Source organism: Psittacula echo, assembly GCF_963264785.1.
Source record: "Psittacula echo genome assembly, chromosome: 3".
Classification (NCBI taxonomy): domain Eukaryota; kingdom Metazoa; phylum Chordata; class Aves; order Psittaciformes; family Psittacidae; genus Psittacula; species Psittacula echo.
Genome location: NC_137736.1, coordinates 114000022 through 114017322, shown reverse-complemented (window position 1 = coordinate 114017322; position 17301 = coordinate 114000022). Strand labels below are relative to the sequence as shown.

Below are 17301 nucleotides of genomic sequence, written 5' to 3'. Positions count from 1 at the left end.
TCCAGTTTTCAAAATAAAACTGAAGGCACTTAGCATGTACTTATAGTTAATATTTCTTGACTTACACGAGAGCTTTTGTGATGCTAATTTACCAGCCTACTTGGAGGTTCTCTTCACCAGCAGTAACTGGAAAAGAAGTAGAACTTTAGAATGATGTACTTGTCAATTTCTTCTGAAAGGCTCATTTAAAATGAAATGTCGTCTGACAGCTGCATTTCTGATGAAATATGAGAGTCTTAATGGGAATAATTTCACTCCTGGCAGGCCAGCACTGATGCAGGGACAGCAGGAGCCCTGACCCCGCAGCATGTCCGAGCTCATTCCTCTCCAGCATCACTGCAGCTGGGAGCTGTTTCTCCAGGGACACTTACACCCTCCGGAGTAGTGACTGGACCTGGAGCTCCAGCCTCTCAACATCTCCGCCAGTCTTCGTTTGAGATCCCTGATGATGTGCCTTTGCCACCAGGTTGGGAGATGGCTAAGACGCCATCTGGACAGAGATACTTCCTTAAGTAAGTAAAACTTGTCTTCGCTTGGCTGTATCTCTGATGCTTTTTTGTTGGTGGTGGTGATTTTTGTTGTTACTTTTTTGTTGTTTGTTTTATTTTATAATATTTAAATTTTAGTAGATTTCATTGTGTTTAAAATACATATTTTGAAAAACATGCTCCTGACTTTAAGTAGGAGATCCTACAGCTCCAGTATTTCTCCAACATCAGCTCTCTGCTGTTTCTGAAAACTGTAGGTACTCTGTGAATATTTACCCTATCTTAATCTTAGCTGAAGAATGTTATCTATGATGTTGTGTGCTAAAAATCAGTGAAATGCACACAGTGTTTTTTAAACTGTGTGAGTTTTGGATTTGTTGAATCTTGCCAGAGTTGTTATGCAGGTCAAAGTACATTTTTACCTCATTTTTGTGATCCAGATGTAAAAATACAGAGTGACTTTAGAAACTAAGTGAGGCTATATTGACTACCTTATTTTTTGAATAAGGACAGTAGTGTAAGTAAGCAATGGAAACGTTTTTGCCTGCTGTCTACTCGTGAGGAAACGAATGTGTGTTTGATTGCAATAGTTAGGTCTGTAACTCTGAACTGGTCCACATTCCCTGCAGTGAAAGGGAAATTGCAGAACTTTTAACATCATTTCTTGTTCCTACAGCTGTAGCTTTTTCACACAGTGAAATTAGTATCACCTTTTCTATAACTGAAGAAAGGTTACACATGCCAGCCACCTGACACCTAATCCATCAGGAAGCATTTTGTTTTATGCTGAGTAGTTTTCTAAAACAGCATGAGCTTGTCCTTCTTTCTGAAAGTGTGCCCACCAAGAGATAGAATTTGCCCTCAAATATCTCGACTGTATTTTGAACAGTTAAATTAACTGCAAGTCTCTAAATAACCCATTATATATCATTTTCAGGGCTGGGAGAGAGGAGGGGTAGCAGAGTGTGTTATTTATATAAAACTTTTCAGCCAAGAAAAACATCTTTATCCCTACCTTTCTTGCTAAAACACTGTCATTAATATGTGCTTTTGATTTCAGTGGTTGAGTTTGTAGCTTCAAAAGCAAATTTGTCTGCAATGAAAATGGAACTTGCACAACTTCTTAAAACTGTTTCTTGTTCCTGTATCAATGGTGTTTCCATACAGAGAGATTAGCATAACTTTTTTACTGAAAAGAGTTACTATCTGAGCGTGAAGGTTACTTCTTGCTAACAGTCATTCTGTATTACGAGCGTGAAAATGACTGTTAGCTGTAGGTCTTTTTTTTTTTTTTTCTTTTTTGGTGATGTTGAACAAATTGGCGTATTCTGGAATGTGAGCTCTTCAGTGTGCACAAAACACAGGTATTCTGGAACCTGTTAGTTTATGCCATTTGAGAACTGTAGCTCACTGGACCTTGAGGAAGGCACAGACTGAGTTTAGAAATGAAAAGCAAACTTTGTTTTTGACTGTGTAAGTGAGAGCTCTCAAAGAGCAGCTTATGAAGTGTGAAAAATAGATACTTGATTTAAAGGTTTACTGTCACAAATGTTTGTTTTTGATAACACTGCTAATTTTACAGGAAGTAGAACAGTTTGAGATGCAGAATGACTTCACACTCTTAAAACAGATTTTTCTCTAAGTTATGCTCATTCAGGTAAAATCAGTGAAAGATATTTTTTTTTCTTTTTCCAGAAAGCTTTTCTGCAGTTTCACTATTACCATAGAACTCTTTTTAGCCTGCCTTTTTTATTTTTTCTTTTTTTGTCCTTTCTTGGTGTCTTGGTATCCATTTCAAAGGGTCAGGTTTCAGAAAGAACAATAAAGAGCCTGAGACTGGAAAGTACACACAAGTCTGGCAAACTCATCTGCATGAGCAAGATCGTTTGTTCTCAAGCAGACATCCAAAGTAAATGATTGAAAGAGCTGCTAGCTGTGAAGGATGTGTCTTGATGGGGAAAGGAGTGGAAACAAACCAGGTTGTTAGGAAGAAAAATAAAGGCTGTACTTTTTGAACCTCTCCCTGCTGGGTCACATGCTGACCTTGGGAGATTTTAAACAGTGAAACGGGCTGTTTTCTTTCTGCTTTCATTGAGCGATACTGTGGGATGGGAGAGTCTAACAAGGATAGTTCTGAAGGCTCTGTTAGCACCTGAAGAACATTGGTTGTTCCTAAAAGTTTGCTTACTAGTATCTACAGGTGAGATCCACCAACTTCACTAGAGTTAAAAAGATTTGCTGAAAACATTTCAAGTACTAGCAAAATATTTGCTTGCATGTTTAGGAAATCCAAAGAAATGTAAGAATTATTTTTAAGTAGCAAGTCTGTATTTCAGGAGCTTTTTTCAGTGTTGAGTGGTAAGCTCTATCTCGTCTCTACAAGCCCGTTAAAGCTCATATCATGTGTGGTTATACCTTAAACATTTGCTCAGAGCTTGAGTGCTGAGGTTCCTGATGCTAAATACATTTAATGTGGTTCCTTCTACCATATGCAGATTTTTGGTGTGTCTTCCAAGTATTCAGCTTTTTTTATTGGATTGGCTACATTGCTCTTTGTTTCCATGTACTGTGTTCTGTAGCCACTCCATGAACAGTCTGGTAATCAGGCTCTAGAAAGATCTTTGCAGAATAGGTAACAGTATTAGATTTTTTCCAGATGTCAGTAAGCCTTATGGTTATAGTTATCATAACATACTGCAGTGCAAACAGAGTAATATAAAATTGAGCACTGCACTTAATATGGACTGGAATATAGTCACTTCCACTAATCAGTAGGTCAAGGACTTCAAGCATGGTAGTTTGCACAAAGAAATTAAAATAATGCATATAGGAGTGAAAATACTTGTCTGTATATTTATATGCATGCACAGAGTTATTTGGCCAGGCATTTTGTATACACACGACACATATAGAGATGCATTAAAAGAGGGCGAGAGCATTAGTGTAGGGTCTGAACCAGAGCTACTCTTGCAAATCGATCTGTCGTCTTGATAAATAGACCCCTCTGTGTGGGAATGCCCCACATATGATCTGCCAGAATTCCAGTCATTAGTGTTCATCTCCCTGTTAGAAGTAGGATTCTGCAGTATAGTTTTCTATTAGTGAAATACAGGTGATTTTGGCCAGTGAGTGAATACACGCTTGCTAGACAGTTGGTAAGAACAATACTGTTTTTTACTGAAACTGCTACTTAAACAGAACTCGTAAGCTAAGCCTTGCCTGGTTAGTAAGTGGTCATGTCTGAGTCATCTCAGCATTGCTGTGTGGAACACTTTAGCCCCATTCTTAAACATGCAGTAAAAAAGATGTGCTTGGTTTGTGCGGTGATGTCAACCACATTGCTTTTAACCACTTCCTGTTAGCCAGCTGCTGGTTGACATTTCAGTGAACTGTGGAGAAAGATAGGGGATTGCTCTCTAGGCAAAAGATAATATGCCATGGGAGTAGCAGACAGCAACTTGCAGAGAGAAAAAAGTTTTGCTCTGTTTTAGAAGTACTCTTGTATTGTTTTAACTTCGTGTTACGCTTTTAATTCTTACAAAGCTTGTGTGATAGTTCTCATTTTGTAGTGTGAGGAAAAGTTAACTGCTTGTCTAGCAAACAAGTCTTGTAATTATTTTTCCTACAGGAAGTAGTTCTTGCAAGCAGTTTATCAACAACTTCCTATTTTTTTCTCTGAAGTGTTGAATGACTTCCTGAAGGAGGCCAAGGTGGTTTTCGTTAGTATCTGTGGGTGTGTTTGAGGTGGTTACCCATCTGGCAGAAACCTTAAGAATAGATTGCTGTTACACGTTTCTTATGTACTCCATGGCTTTGGATGTTATGCAACCAAATAATTTTAAGATAACAGGGAAGTTTGTTGCTGTGCCTTTTTTTTCCTCATGTCACACATGAAAAATAACCAGCAACATCATTAGATTTCTCTTGGATCCCATTTTTGCCCCGGACTAGAACCACTCACTAACAACGCCAATACGATCTGCTCCATTCCTTCTCACCTTCCCCCCAGCTCCCCAAAGTAATCTTAAGTCTTCCAGGGCAGAAGATATGTAGAGGAAAAACTGCTTTCACAGTTGCATATTTTATTGAATACTGGGGAAATGCATGCTCAGAACCATCAGTTCTGAACATTTTGTATTTATGGTTCTACAGTTCAGTCTAGTTTGTCATTAAGAGTTGTATTGTTGGAAACCGAAACTACCACCACTGCTCTTAAATGAGTTTGTCCACTTTTTTTATGCCTTTTATACTAAAAAGCAGTTGAAGACTTTTCATTTGTTAAAATTTATTTGTAATATATCAACTTCATTTCATTTTTATATTGATGATTTCTGTGTGTTTGTGAAAACATTCGTAAGATCCATAATCTGGAGAAAAAAAATCTGCAAAATCTGTGCAGGGGAAAATGGGCGCTGTCAGTTTCAGAATGTAGCTGGGGGAAAAATATTAGTTAAAAAACTTTTACAGTAAAACAGACTGTGAGAAGTTTTTGGCAACTTCAGGTTTTTTTGTCTTGGAAAACAGTACTACTAAGTGTATATCTTTTCTTCTACCTGTTTTGAAGAGTCCTGCAAAAGAACAGTATCTTTAAACAGGCGGAGGAAGAATAAGGGCATGCCTGCCTTGTTTGTGTTAGCGCTGAGCCTGAGCTGGGAGGAGGATGAAAGTACGTAGTCAGCCCTCTCAGTCCAGAAAACTCATAGCCAGCTTAGTGGGTGGGCATCAGTGAAAGCAATGGCACATGGTGCTTTTCTTGTGTTTGGTTTTGTTTTGCTTAAGAAAAATTGCAGAGGATGATGTCCATGCCTTCAGTACTCTACCGTACAAGGTGATTTTCTAAGACTATTCCAGCAACAATTTAATAGATGTGGTTTAAGGTAGACCAAAAGCATACCCTATGGTGCTCACTATTGAATTTTACTTTTGCTTATAAGCATATTGGCATTCCTTATCGCTGAGGATTTTTATTTTATCAATTTTTTTTTTTAATCAGCTGTTGATCTGCACCTTTCTTCATCCTACAGGTTTGGCCTTTCAGTATCTCTCTCATAAAATAATCCGTGTGCTTTATAGTGTCTGATTTTATGCCTGTCATAAGCTTCCAGTAAACTCTGAAAGCACTGGATTAAACCTCTGCTGAAAGCTTCTAATATTGTAGGGGAGGATGTGCCAGCTGTAGAATATGTAAGTCTTAACAAATCTAAATAGAGTCTGAATATACATGCAGTGGAGAGAGAAGGTACTGGCATGCTTGGAAAAATCAGGTTATATTATTTAAATGTTCATTAAGGGTGACTTCCCTTATGGAATTGGTCAAACTTACATCTCATTTAGCTGTTGAGAACCCTGGTATAGTTTTGGTTTGTATGCTTTCTTACTTTCTGAATCAAATTTCAGAACAGTTTTATCTTACTTGTAAGTCTGTAAACTTTGTATTCTGTTGAAAGCTATAATTGTGATAGAGATCTAATTAATGTCTTCTATGTAAGAAAAATCTTAGTCTCTCTAATGAGTAATAAGAGGCTTTTGATGCAAGTTTAATCAGAATTTTATCTTTAAAAAAGATGCTTCTGCAATTCTGCTTATTAAAGACTTTGTCAGGTTATGTTTGGTTAAAAGTAGTATTATTGAGTTCTGTGGGAGTAATTGCACCACTATGGAGCCACTTCTGTTTTCTCAGGTTTTGACCTCTTCTAAAGACAAACAAGAATTTGATATAAATCAAGATGAGTGTCTTCTGGACTCTTATCCTTTAGCCTTTCTTCTTCTGTATGTTGAAGATGGCAAAGAATTACAGTTGCGGTTTTTTTAGTAGTTGTCTGGTTTGTAGCATAGGGTAATCTGTAACCCATCAGTCACATCATGGAAATTCCAACTTGATAGAAAGCAGTAAAATAATAAGAGGATGTTAATTTGAAAGTTCCCATGAAAGTAAGACCGGCACTACACCACCAGCTTTTGCAAAAAAATACTTTTAATGGGTAAATGCAATTGAACTGATCAATGGCATATGTGGGTAAAATCATACCTTCTTTTACAAGATCCATTTCTCACTTATCTTTCCTGTTCTGGAAATGAATTCCAAATAGAAACCCTCCATTTATAGCGTGCTCAGTTTCCTCTGCAGTTGTGGTGCAACAGCTGCGAAGCTTTGAAAGCTGTCACAGAGCAAGCCAAGTGGGTTTTTCACCCAGCTTATGCATTTTTACAGTAGACTCTCAGAGAAAGCAGCTTGCTAGCACTGGGGATACTGAAATACTGAACTGCAGGACCTAAATTGGGTCATGTGTAAAGTTAAAGTTCCTGGTTTGCTCCCAAAGAAATATCAGACATGTATCAGACATAAGCAGTTACTGGATGACACCCAGGAGAGCAGGATGTGTTACTGAGGGTTGAAATACAAGATTAACTGTTAAAACTAGTCTGATATTAACTACAAGCAGTTTCCTTTAGGCTCTTGATTAAGACTAGACACCTCCCCCCACAAAATGAGGTAAACAGCTATAGAGAGTTGACAGCCAAAACTAGAAATGTTTCTCTTCTTTTTATATGTGGCCAGACCACTGGATGTGTTTATCTTCATAGCTGGGAACAAATTCAGATGATGTAATTAGATTTAGTTTAACCTTTTGAAACTGATAGTTACTTGCTGCTTCTATTTGTTTTGCATCCTCTTATTTTGATAAATTCCAACATATTTGCATTTATTGGTTGTACAGTTCAAGGTACATACACAGTAAAGCTCATTAATGGTGGAACTCACTGTCTTTCACTATTTGTATAAATATTATTCCCTCTTTTAATGTGTGTGTGGGTTATTTATTCCTTTTTACCTCCCACCTCTCCCCCCACCAGCTGTGAATAATTTTGTAAACCGTAATTGTGAAATGATTTAAATAATTTTAAAAAAATTTAGTTTTCAATTTTAAATCTTTAAATTTTAAAGGAAATTTCACTTGGCTGAATGCAGGAAATTTACAGGACTAGCAATCCTCTGACAGGTGCCCCAGGATGTGGTCAGGGTACCATGTAGTTGACCCAAGAGAAAGAAGGAATTGTCTGTTGGGGAAATGTGACAGACACATATAGCATAATGTGAAATACAGTTCTTGGGAGGAGGCTGCGTATTGGAATGTTAACAGGTAGATGCCGTGTAACGGTAGGACATTCTCTCACAACCAACTTTTTAAAGTTGATGACTTTTGAAAGGTGTGACTAGCCTGTGTCGCTGTCTCATTGCCTCCTGAAGTGCTTCTTGGAATTTGTTTTCTGGGATTCACTCTGCTGGTGTTTTATTTGGCTTTTAACTAAGTTACTTCAGGCTGTGTTTGAGGCAAGTATAGCTAGGTTTTCCAAATTGCTGGTTAATTCAAGCTAATAATATAAAGCTGCCTTGTAAAGTAAGACTTTTGCCAGTATAGTGCCTGCCAGTCATGCCAGTTGCTAAGGAGACAAAGCTGTCTTGAAAACAATCTTGGACTTTGGTTTAATTTCACTAATGAGACTTTGCTGCGTCATAGTGAAAGACCAGGTCACTTTTGTTGAGCCTCTGACATGCTGTTTGGTAACTTAGATCAGTGTTAGTGGTTAAGGTTTGTTATTGATTATTACATTGTGATTGTGAAGTCATTTTTTTTTTTTTCCACTGAAGTGTTCTATAGGAAAGTCAAAAGTTATTTACTCTTGCTTTACCTCCAATGAATTTTGATTTATGGAGAGCTTTGTGGGAAGCCTGTCTGCACTACAGAAGTTTATTTAAGTAGTGTTACCACTTAAAGGATGCCTTTCCCTTTCTGATTACCTGTTGTAACTGAAATGCGAAGTAAACTTTTTTCGTTTTCCAGGCATGTTGTAAAATCAGACACTTATGACGTAATAAAACATTATCTGACAGTAAACAGTCCTTGATTGTAGAGGCAAATGGAGTCCTTTGGGTAAAGGAAAGGAGCAATTCAGGTATATTTTCTCATAGGACCTCACTTTTCTATGTTCTTTTTTTTATTGTGTTTTTTTTGATTTGTTGTTCCTATTTGAAAAGCTTGATTGGCAACTCCTTTGCAATTACTTTCATTCCAACATTTGTATAGTCTCTTTAGAATGGTGAGAAATAGAATAAAAGTGAAATTTCTTCTATATTTACTAACAGTGCTGATGGTATAGTTAATATGACCATATATATATAACTAAATATCTGATGCACACATGATTTGGTGATGATTTTTAGTCGCTAATTTCCATCTGTGTATGTCACTTAAACTCTTCTAGCCAGTGAGTGTGATATTTGGACTGAAGTAAGGGTTACCCTTTGTAACTGGTCTTTCAGGTTTTCACTTCTTATGTGAATCTTATTCTGAAATTATTCTAAAGCAAACTTAAGATGTTGGCACCGTATAATTACTAGGTAACAGAGGACAGGAGCTTCCAAATTTGTGGTATTAGGTGAACTATTACAATCTGTATGCTTGTGAGGTTTTGGGTTTGTCTTTTTTTTTTTTTTTTTTAAGCTGTAATGACTAATAGCTGGAAAAAATCTATTGGCTATTTCACAATATCCTGGTGAGTTAGTCACTGGCCTAGGCATAAGGAAGAGAAAAAACAGACCTTAGCATAAACAGTTAGTTAAAAATTAGCATTTTAGCATCCCTATTAACAATATCAAGGAAGTCTTAATTACGTTCTTTTAAAAAATGGTTTACAATTCAAATTTGTGCCCATTTTTTATTATGCTGTTAGATGGGTCTTGACATGATCAACTTTGTATTTGTTGAGGAACTCGGACAGTTCATTGTTTTAATGGATTAAATGTCAATTGTAGGTGGTAATGTTTACCTGTAACTTTGTAAAATCCTGTAATCAAAGATATAAATGAACTTACAATTTTGTTAATGCATGATACTTTTACTTCATAACTAGTGAAATAACTAGCTTCTTAACAATTTCTACAGATAAATATGGTGGAATTTATTATTGCCCTTATCTGCAGTTGTGGTAGGAAGTTATGAGAGCTTAGAATACAAACCATTCAGTTACATACGCACTGCTGGTGAAAGTATTCCAACCATGTGTAGGTAGATACGCATATACTTTGTGTCTTTTCATTTAGTCAAACTGGAAGATGCACCTTCTCTAATAATAGATGCACACATTCTCTTATTGTATAGGATGCTGTTCAGTTTTTGACTTCTAGCTCGTCTGTTTTTTAAGCAGCAAAATAACATGCAAATTCTTGTAAGCAGTTATTCTGTCAAAAATGAAAAGTCTAGTGGAAGATGTCCCTGCCCGTGGCAGAGGGTTAGAAGGGGCCTTAAAGATTATCTAGTTCGAGCCCAAGCCATTCCAAGATTCCATGAATATATAGAGACTGCTGTGCAGTATCAACTGGTGCTCTTGCTTTATAAACTAATCTTTTAATTTACACTTCCATTAGGACAAGTAGCTTTTCATTTAGGTCAGTGTATCACTTCTGTACTGTTTGAGGCAATGTTTCTGCCTCAAACCCCATTTATTTGTCAAAGCTGTTTAGCTCGTTTGCCTGTCCAGCATTTGTATCAGCTGAGAATTTCCTAGCTGTTACCCTTCCAGTGGCTCCTACAGAACCGGTATCTGGCTTTTGGCAGACATAGCAAGGCTGAACTGCAGTATCAGATGATAATGCTGTGTTGTTTCATATAGGTATCTGTGTAATGCATCTTAGGTATACTTACAATGACTAGATGAATGAAAAAATTCAGAAAATGATGTGTGATTGAACTGGAGACAAAACCCAGGAATACTGGCAGTAGGGAGGCAGAAGTAGCAATACTGTTCTCCCGAAGTCTTTATCTGCTGTTTTTGATAAGACGTTCAGTTTCAAAACCTAGTGATTGCTGGGCCCTGCTGGCTTTGCTCTTGGAGGAGAGCTTGTTAGCAGCGTCTTTAAACTGTCCATATTGATTCAAACCAAGTCTGTCCACATCAGTAACTTGCTGCCAGAAGTGGTCATGAGCAAATTTCTTGTAATGACTATGAACAGTGCAAGCATATGTGATACCTTGAGAACTGTTCCAGCTTCCAGTAGTCCTCCAAGACTTGTGCTCTCTTCCCTTGAGGCCACAGAAACCTTCAGCATCTGCTGCATGCTTTGGCAACGAATCTCACTGGTTGTTGATCCAACGCATGAAGGAACGCCTTCATTCTGTTTTAAGCTTGGCTCCCATCAGCTTCATTCAGTGGTGCCCAGTTCTTATTTTGGAAGTGACAATTAACTCAGTTGATGCATATTTGTTCTGCTCAAGATTGCTATCTTTTCCTCTGGAAATTACCTCCTTTGAAAGTTGAACGAGTCTTAACGTGCTGGGTCTTCCTGGGATAGAAGGTTTTCTCGGTGACCCCTGCAGCCTTTTCTGTAAACCTTTCCAGTTTGTTATTTTTCAGATGAGAGGTTAATGTCTTAACACATCCACCATTTTGATCTTTTAATTTAAAAAGTAAAAAATAAATCACTTTATTCCTTCTGCTGCTTATCCTCTTATTCTCTACGCTTTTTCCCCACTCAGTTCTTTGCAGTTAGCCGTTGACCAGGAGTAAATTTGTGTCATGGGGAAACTCTGTGATGCTGCTTCTCTTTCTTGTATAGATCCCAGTGTATAGGCCCCTGTGGAAGTTGACCAGAGGCCTAGATCTGGTGCTGAAGTTGCCAATTCTCCCCCTTCTGTTTTGGTTTCCTAATTTCTGACTGGTAACTGTTTGTTCCTGTCATATCAGGACCTGTCCTTACCCGGTAGCTGTTGTTCTGTCTTTTTTTAGTGAGGAACAGCAAGTGTTGGGGTTTTTTGTTCAGATTTTCTAGTCATCAGTTTCTGGAACACAATGCCTGCTATGCTTACTGTGTCTCCAGAAGTTGTGTCTTCTGTATGAACTTTGGGGTGCGAATACTTCTGTTGGTGCATTCACCTTGAAAGGGAAAGATCGTCTGCACTTGCTTCCAGCTTACATCTGGGAGCAGCTCCAAGAAAGCAGGAGTCTGCTGGTGTGATAAAATGATGTGGTGGATGTCATTCAAGAAAAAAATCCAAGTGAGATGCATTTCTAGAATAAAATTTCTTGTGACTGATACAACACACATGTATAGGTTTTGAATTGAATGGATATGTCATTAGAGAAGTAAGCAATGTCAGGGTATCTGGGAGATGGATTCTATTTCTTCATATACTTGGTTCTAGCAATGCTGAAAGAACATTGATCTCAACCTTGTTTTGGAACTGTTTCATATCATACTTTCAAGTTTAGCTACAAAATAGCTTCTGTCTGTACCATGCTGCCCTTCCCAGTATCTCAGTATCAGGTGCTTACACCTTATTTTAATACTCCATGCAGTGTGTCTGTATATCACAACGCTTCAGTAACCAGAAGTATTTGGCTCTCCAAATTTGTGAGATTAAGGTTGTCAATCATCTGTAGTCGATTTTGTGGTATTGAATGTTGTTTCAAATGTGGCATCAGTGAATAATCAGATAATGAGGGACAGTTGTCTGAGTCAGAAAAAAGCTTAGGTGGTTCGAATGAGCACTTTCTTCTCCCAGTGGTCAAGGTTTGCTGGAAGGACTTGTGACCTTGTACAGTCTGTTCCTGAAGGACTGCACCCTGTGGAAGGGACCCATGCTGGAGCAGCCTGTTTCTGAAGGGCTGCACGCCATGGAAGGAACCCAGGCTGGAGCACTTCATGAAGAACTGCAGCCCATGGAAAGGACTCACATTGGCGAAGTTCATGGAGGACTGTCTCCTGGGGAGGAACCCCACGGTGAAGCAGGGGAAGAGTGAGTTCTCCTGAGGAGGAAGGAGACAATGCATGATGAACTGAGCACAACTCCCATTCCCTGTCTTCCAGCATGCCCTCTGTTTTGGGGGTGGATGTAGGGAAATTTGGGAGTGAAGTTTAGTTCATGGAGAAGGGACAGGTGGGGAAGTTTTTTGAAGAATTGGTTTTTATTTTTCATTATCGTATTCTGATTTTGTTGGTAAAAAATTAAACTAATTTCCCCAAGTCAAGTCTGTTTTGCCAAGTTTGTTTTTTGTGATGGTAACTGCTGAGTGATCTCTCCCTGTCCTCTTCTCGAACTATGAGCCTTTCATTGTATTTTTTCATTCTCTTGTCTGTCTGGGGAGAGCAGTGATAGAGCAGCTGTGGTGAGTACATGGTGTCCAGCTAGGGTCAGCCCACCATGCTTGCTTAACCTGTTTCATATACATAAGGTAGTCGTGTGTGGTGACATCGCACATTACGTCTTGCATCGAATAAGTTGTCCAAATGACTCTGCGGTGCTTTGCAGTCGTGTATGTGCACAGTTATTCATACAGGACTTTCCTTCTGGAATGCTCAGTTGATGTATATTGGTTCTCTAGGTTATTGCTTACTGTTGTGATCATATTTATGCCATTCATTTTAACTTGTTTGAAGCTCTGGCAGGTTACTGGATGTGTAACACAGTAACTGTATGTCAGCTAGGACATGACATAGCTGTTTAAATGATCTATATGCTGTGTGTTAAGTCATAATAGCAGGGAAACCTGTTCAAAATAGAAGAAATTGCTGCTTGTCTCTGAAATCGTCCTCCATATTTGTACCGTTGGTGTTCTGTAATTATGGGTTTCCCTACAAGATAGAACAGAGAAGAGAAAAGAGAGAACTAGATGGAACAGAGAAACATACTTCCATTGGGAAAGTGACTCTTTTGTTTGTAATGTAGTTTGATTTTGAAAGAAAGTCTTAAATCACTTCACAGCTGATTAAAGTAGTGGACTTATAATCTAAGGAAGCTGTTTATACATGGAGGCAGTTGTTTCATCAGCAGTGATACTTTGTCTATTGTAGGTCCTACTTGCTGCCTCTTATTGCTACAGTTACTCTTCAGACTTCTCCTTGCAAGTCAGTTGTTGGAGAACTTACCGATGCCATGGGATGGGAATAAGGAAACTCATGGGAAGAGAGCAGGGCATAATGAGGTTAAAGACGTTTTTACTTACGGATAGCTTGGCTTTGAGAAGGGAAAGCTAGCTTCATTTGTAGACTTTGAGGCAGGCTCAGTTTGATAGCTGTTGCTGTGCTGGCATAACTGCTTGAGTAGCTGTGTCATGAGCCGTATGCCAATTTTTTTCTGCAGCAACTTTTATTTCATCCTTTCAAATGGATCCATACTTTGATCCAGTTCATGGTGTGACTGCTTAGAGGAGGAAGTAGAGATGGACACTGCACAAGAGTAAATTAAGCCTTAAATCAGTGATTTAACCACTAAAAAGAGAGATGCACATGGAGTCCTTCCATCTGATACAGGAATCCATTTTTACTTTTTACTCAAAACAAGCCACTAATCTATAAAGTATTGCAGATGCATTTTATTATTGTTAATCTAAAATTCAATATAATCAAACCCCAAATGCTTTGTTCTTAAGCATTGAAATAATTTGTACAGTGTCGGTGACTTTTGTCAGAAAACTGTACTAAATGATATGAGCCATTTAGGAAAAAATTATGTATCCCCCCACATTTATAGTGATATTTTCCTAGAAGACCAAATACAATTTTGGAGCCAGTAAACCAGTTTTGATTTACTCTTTGGGATGTATTAAATGGGTTTTGAGGTTTAGAGAATGGGCTTATTGGTTGTGGGATGCTTTTTGTTGTGTTTTTTGTTTTTTTTGTTTTTTTTTGTTTTTTTTTTTTTGTTTTTTTTTTTTTTGTGGTGTTTTTTTTTTTGGTTTTTTTTTTTTTGGTCTTTTTTTTGGCTTTTAGTTTTTAATTTGCCTATTTTTTACAGTTACTGTCAATACTATTCTCTGCAAAGCAAAAATCATGCTGTTACCATTTCCTATGGACAAATAGGTGCATTCTGTATTGCTCTAACCCAGCCAGCATCAAACAGCATTTGAACCATGTCTGTTGTCTGCAATAAATAGGTTTAACTGAAGCCTGTTTTTACTCTCCTATCATGTAGCTTACTCAAGTAATAGTTGAATGATAAGACTACATTTGCAGGAGATATATGTACTTTAAAAAACTATTGAATGTTACTTCATAATTCTTGGCTCAAGTTTCTAAGCACTGTTCTTTTTTCTAGTTGCAAACAAAGTCATGGTGAATATTAAACACTATTATTCCAAGAGTAAGCCCGTAATAAGGCATAACATCTATTCTTGTCTTCCTTTAATGCAGATTCTATTATGAACCTCCAGAAAAGAGGTTTCTCAGTTAATTTCTACCCACATCCTAGCAGCTATGGAACTAATAAAACTATTCTCAATCTAAAATTCAAAGAGATGATTAACAGCAATACTCAAGAAAATCAGCCTAAAAAGTCTACAAAATTCTATTCTTCATTTTTTGAGACACTTAGTTTAAAAAAAAGCCACAAAAATTTGTGATTGAGCTCCTGTAGATATGTGATCAGCATCTTCTGTTGTGGAATTTGCATTCCCATGCTGTTTATAGAAACACAGATTTCATTGAATGGAGTAATCTGACGTGTGGTGCATGATAGCCTATTTCACTACCTTTAACAGAAGATGTCAGTCTTCTTTCAAGGAGTATGTGGTGTGTCAGTTGCAGTTGTACCAACAAGTTAGTGTAAAATCATTGGTCCGGATGGTGGGTTTGTTTTTTTTTGAGGGGGGTGAGGGGAGGTAGTGTCTATTGGAGTTTTTTGTTTGTGGGCTTTTTTTTTTTCTTCGTAAAAAAACCCCATGCATTAATATGTAGCTTAATATGAACTTCAAACCTGGCAAATAAAATCATGGGGAAAAGCAGTTCTTAATGAGCCTTATGGGGGGGAGGGGGAATTAAAAGTGTCCGTGTTTGGCTTGTAAACTGAAACTGAAGAAGTTTTATTGCTAACATCTGTGTAGAGCTACTACCTTCCTGTAGCACAGAAACTGAACTAGAGTGACACAATGGTTCTTCCAGTCCCACCAATCCACATCTTAGGACTGGTAATTAAAAACAAAACAAAACCCACACAACATCTGTAAAGTTGGCTTTGCTGCACTTAGAAATTCGATGTATGAATGAGATTCAGCTGAAGTCAGCGGTGTGTGTGTGTGAGGTGGTTTTGTGGTTGGGTTTTTTTGTTTGGATTTTTTTTTTTTTTAATAATAAAAAAAATAAAAATCCAGAACTGACTTGGACATTGAGTTGAGCTGTTGGCCACTATGATGTGTTATGCTATTGCGGATAATATGCTAATAATGCTGGTTTGAAACAAAATTTTGTTGCCTTTGCATAGAATTTTTTTTTTGTTTTTTGTTTTTTTTTTTTTTTTCCTTTTTTCTTCATGTTGTTTACCTATGCAAAAAACTCTTGACTGAAAGATTTGAAATACTGTGGATTTTGGGAAGAGGGTTGGATTTTTGTCACTGCGTGTGTTTAATTTTTAAGCCTACAAGCATTCAGCAGAGTTTCTGCCTGTTGAATAGGCTGTTGAAATCTACACAAAACTAACATCGTAGTGTAGATAACTTTTTAATGAGATCAGAGTATTATTTTAGTCTATTAACTGTAAATTTTGCACACCTGGTATTAAAAACTTAGTGCAAGAAGAAAATACTGAGCTCAACTACTGACTGATCTACGAGTAACTCTTAATGATGCAATCATTCAGGTTGGAAAGGACATTGAAGGTCATGGAGTCCAACCATTAACTCAGTGCTGCCAAGTCTACCACTAACCGTGTCCCTGAGTGCCACATCTACACATCTTTCAAATTCCTCCAGGGATGGGACTTTACCACTTTCCTGGGCAGCCTGTGCCAATGGTTGGCAACACTTTTGGTGAAGAAATTTTCCTAATAATCCAATCTAAACCTCGCCTGCTGCAACTTGAGGCCATTTCCTCTTCTGTCACTTGCTACTTTGGAAAAGAAACTGACACCTCCTCTCTCCATCCTCCTTTCAGGCAGCTGTAGAGAGTGATAAGGTCTCCCCTTAACCTCCCTTTCTCTAGATTAAACAACCCCAGTTCCCTCAGCTGTTCCTCATAGGACTTGTGCTTCAGATCCTTCACCAGCCCTGTTGCCCTTCTCTGGTCCTGCTCCACCAACTCAATGTCTCTCTTGTAGTGAGGGACCCAGAACTGAACACAGGATTCAAGTTGTGGCCTCGCCAGTGCAGAGTACAAGGGGATGATCACTTCTCTGGTCTGCTGGCCGCACTATTTCTGATGCAGGTCAGGATGCCATTGGCTTTCTTGGCTGTCTGGGCACAAACTGGCTCATTTTCCATGACCATCAGTCAGTACCCCTCTGACAGGTACTTTTCCTGTGGGCACTTTTCTGGCCACTCTTTCCTAAGCCTGTAGCATTGCATGGGGTTGTTGTGGTGCAAGTGTTAGACCCAGCACTGAGACTTGTTGAACTTCATATGATTTGCCTTGGTCCATTGATCCAGTCTGTCCAGATCCCTTTGTAGAGCCTTCCTACCCTTAAGAGAATCAACACTCCCACCTGCAAACTTACTGTGGGTGAACTAAATCCCCTTGTTCAGATTGTTGACAATGATATTAAACAGACCTAGCCTCAATATTGAGCCCTGGGAAATGCCGCTTGTCACTAGCCACCAACTGGATTAAACTCTATTCACCACCACTCTTTGGGCTTGACAATCCAGCCATTTTTTTACTCCACGAACAGTTCTTTACCCATCTGGTCCATGAGCAGCCAGTTTTTCCAGGAGAATGCTGTGGGAAACGGTGTCAAAGGCTGTGCTAAAGTCTGGGTAGATAACATCCACAGCCTTTCACTTATCCACTAAGCAAGTCACTTTGTCACAGAAAGAGATCAGGTTGATC

At 38.3% G+C, this 17301-nt stretch overlaps 1 protein-coding gene across 4 annotated transcripts in view; it reads left to right on the top strand.

Annotated features, from left to right (window-relative positions):
- Positions 1-17301, top strand: part of YAP1 (Yes1 associated transcriptional regulator) — a gene marked incomplete at its 5' end in the record, with an annotated part of 82464 nt that overhangs the window by 2858 nt on the left and 62305 nt on the right. For all 4 annotated transcript variants that reach the window (XM_080613870.1, XM_080613869.1, XM_080613868.1 and 1 more), the window contains one exon: positions 265-512. In XM_080613870.1, the coding sequence (XP_080469996.1) occupies positions 265-512 (248 nt within the window). The remainder of the gene's footprint in view (positions 1-264; positions 513-17301) is intronic.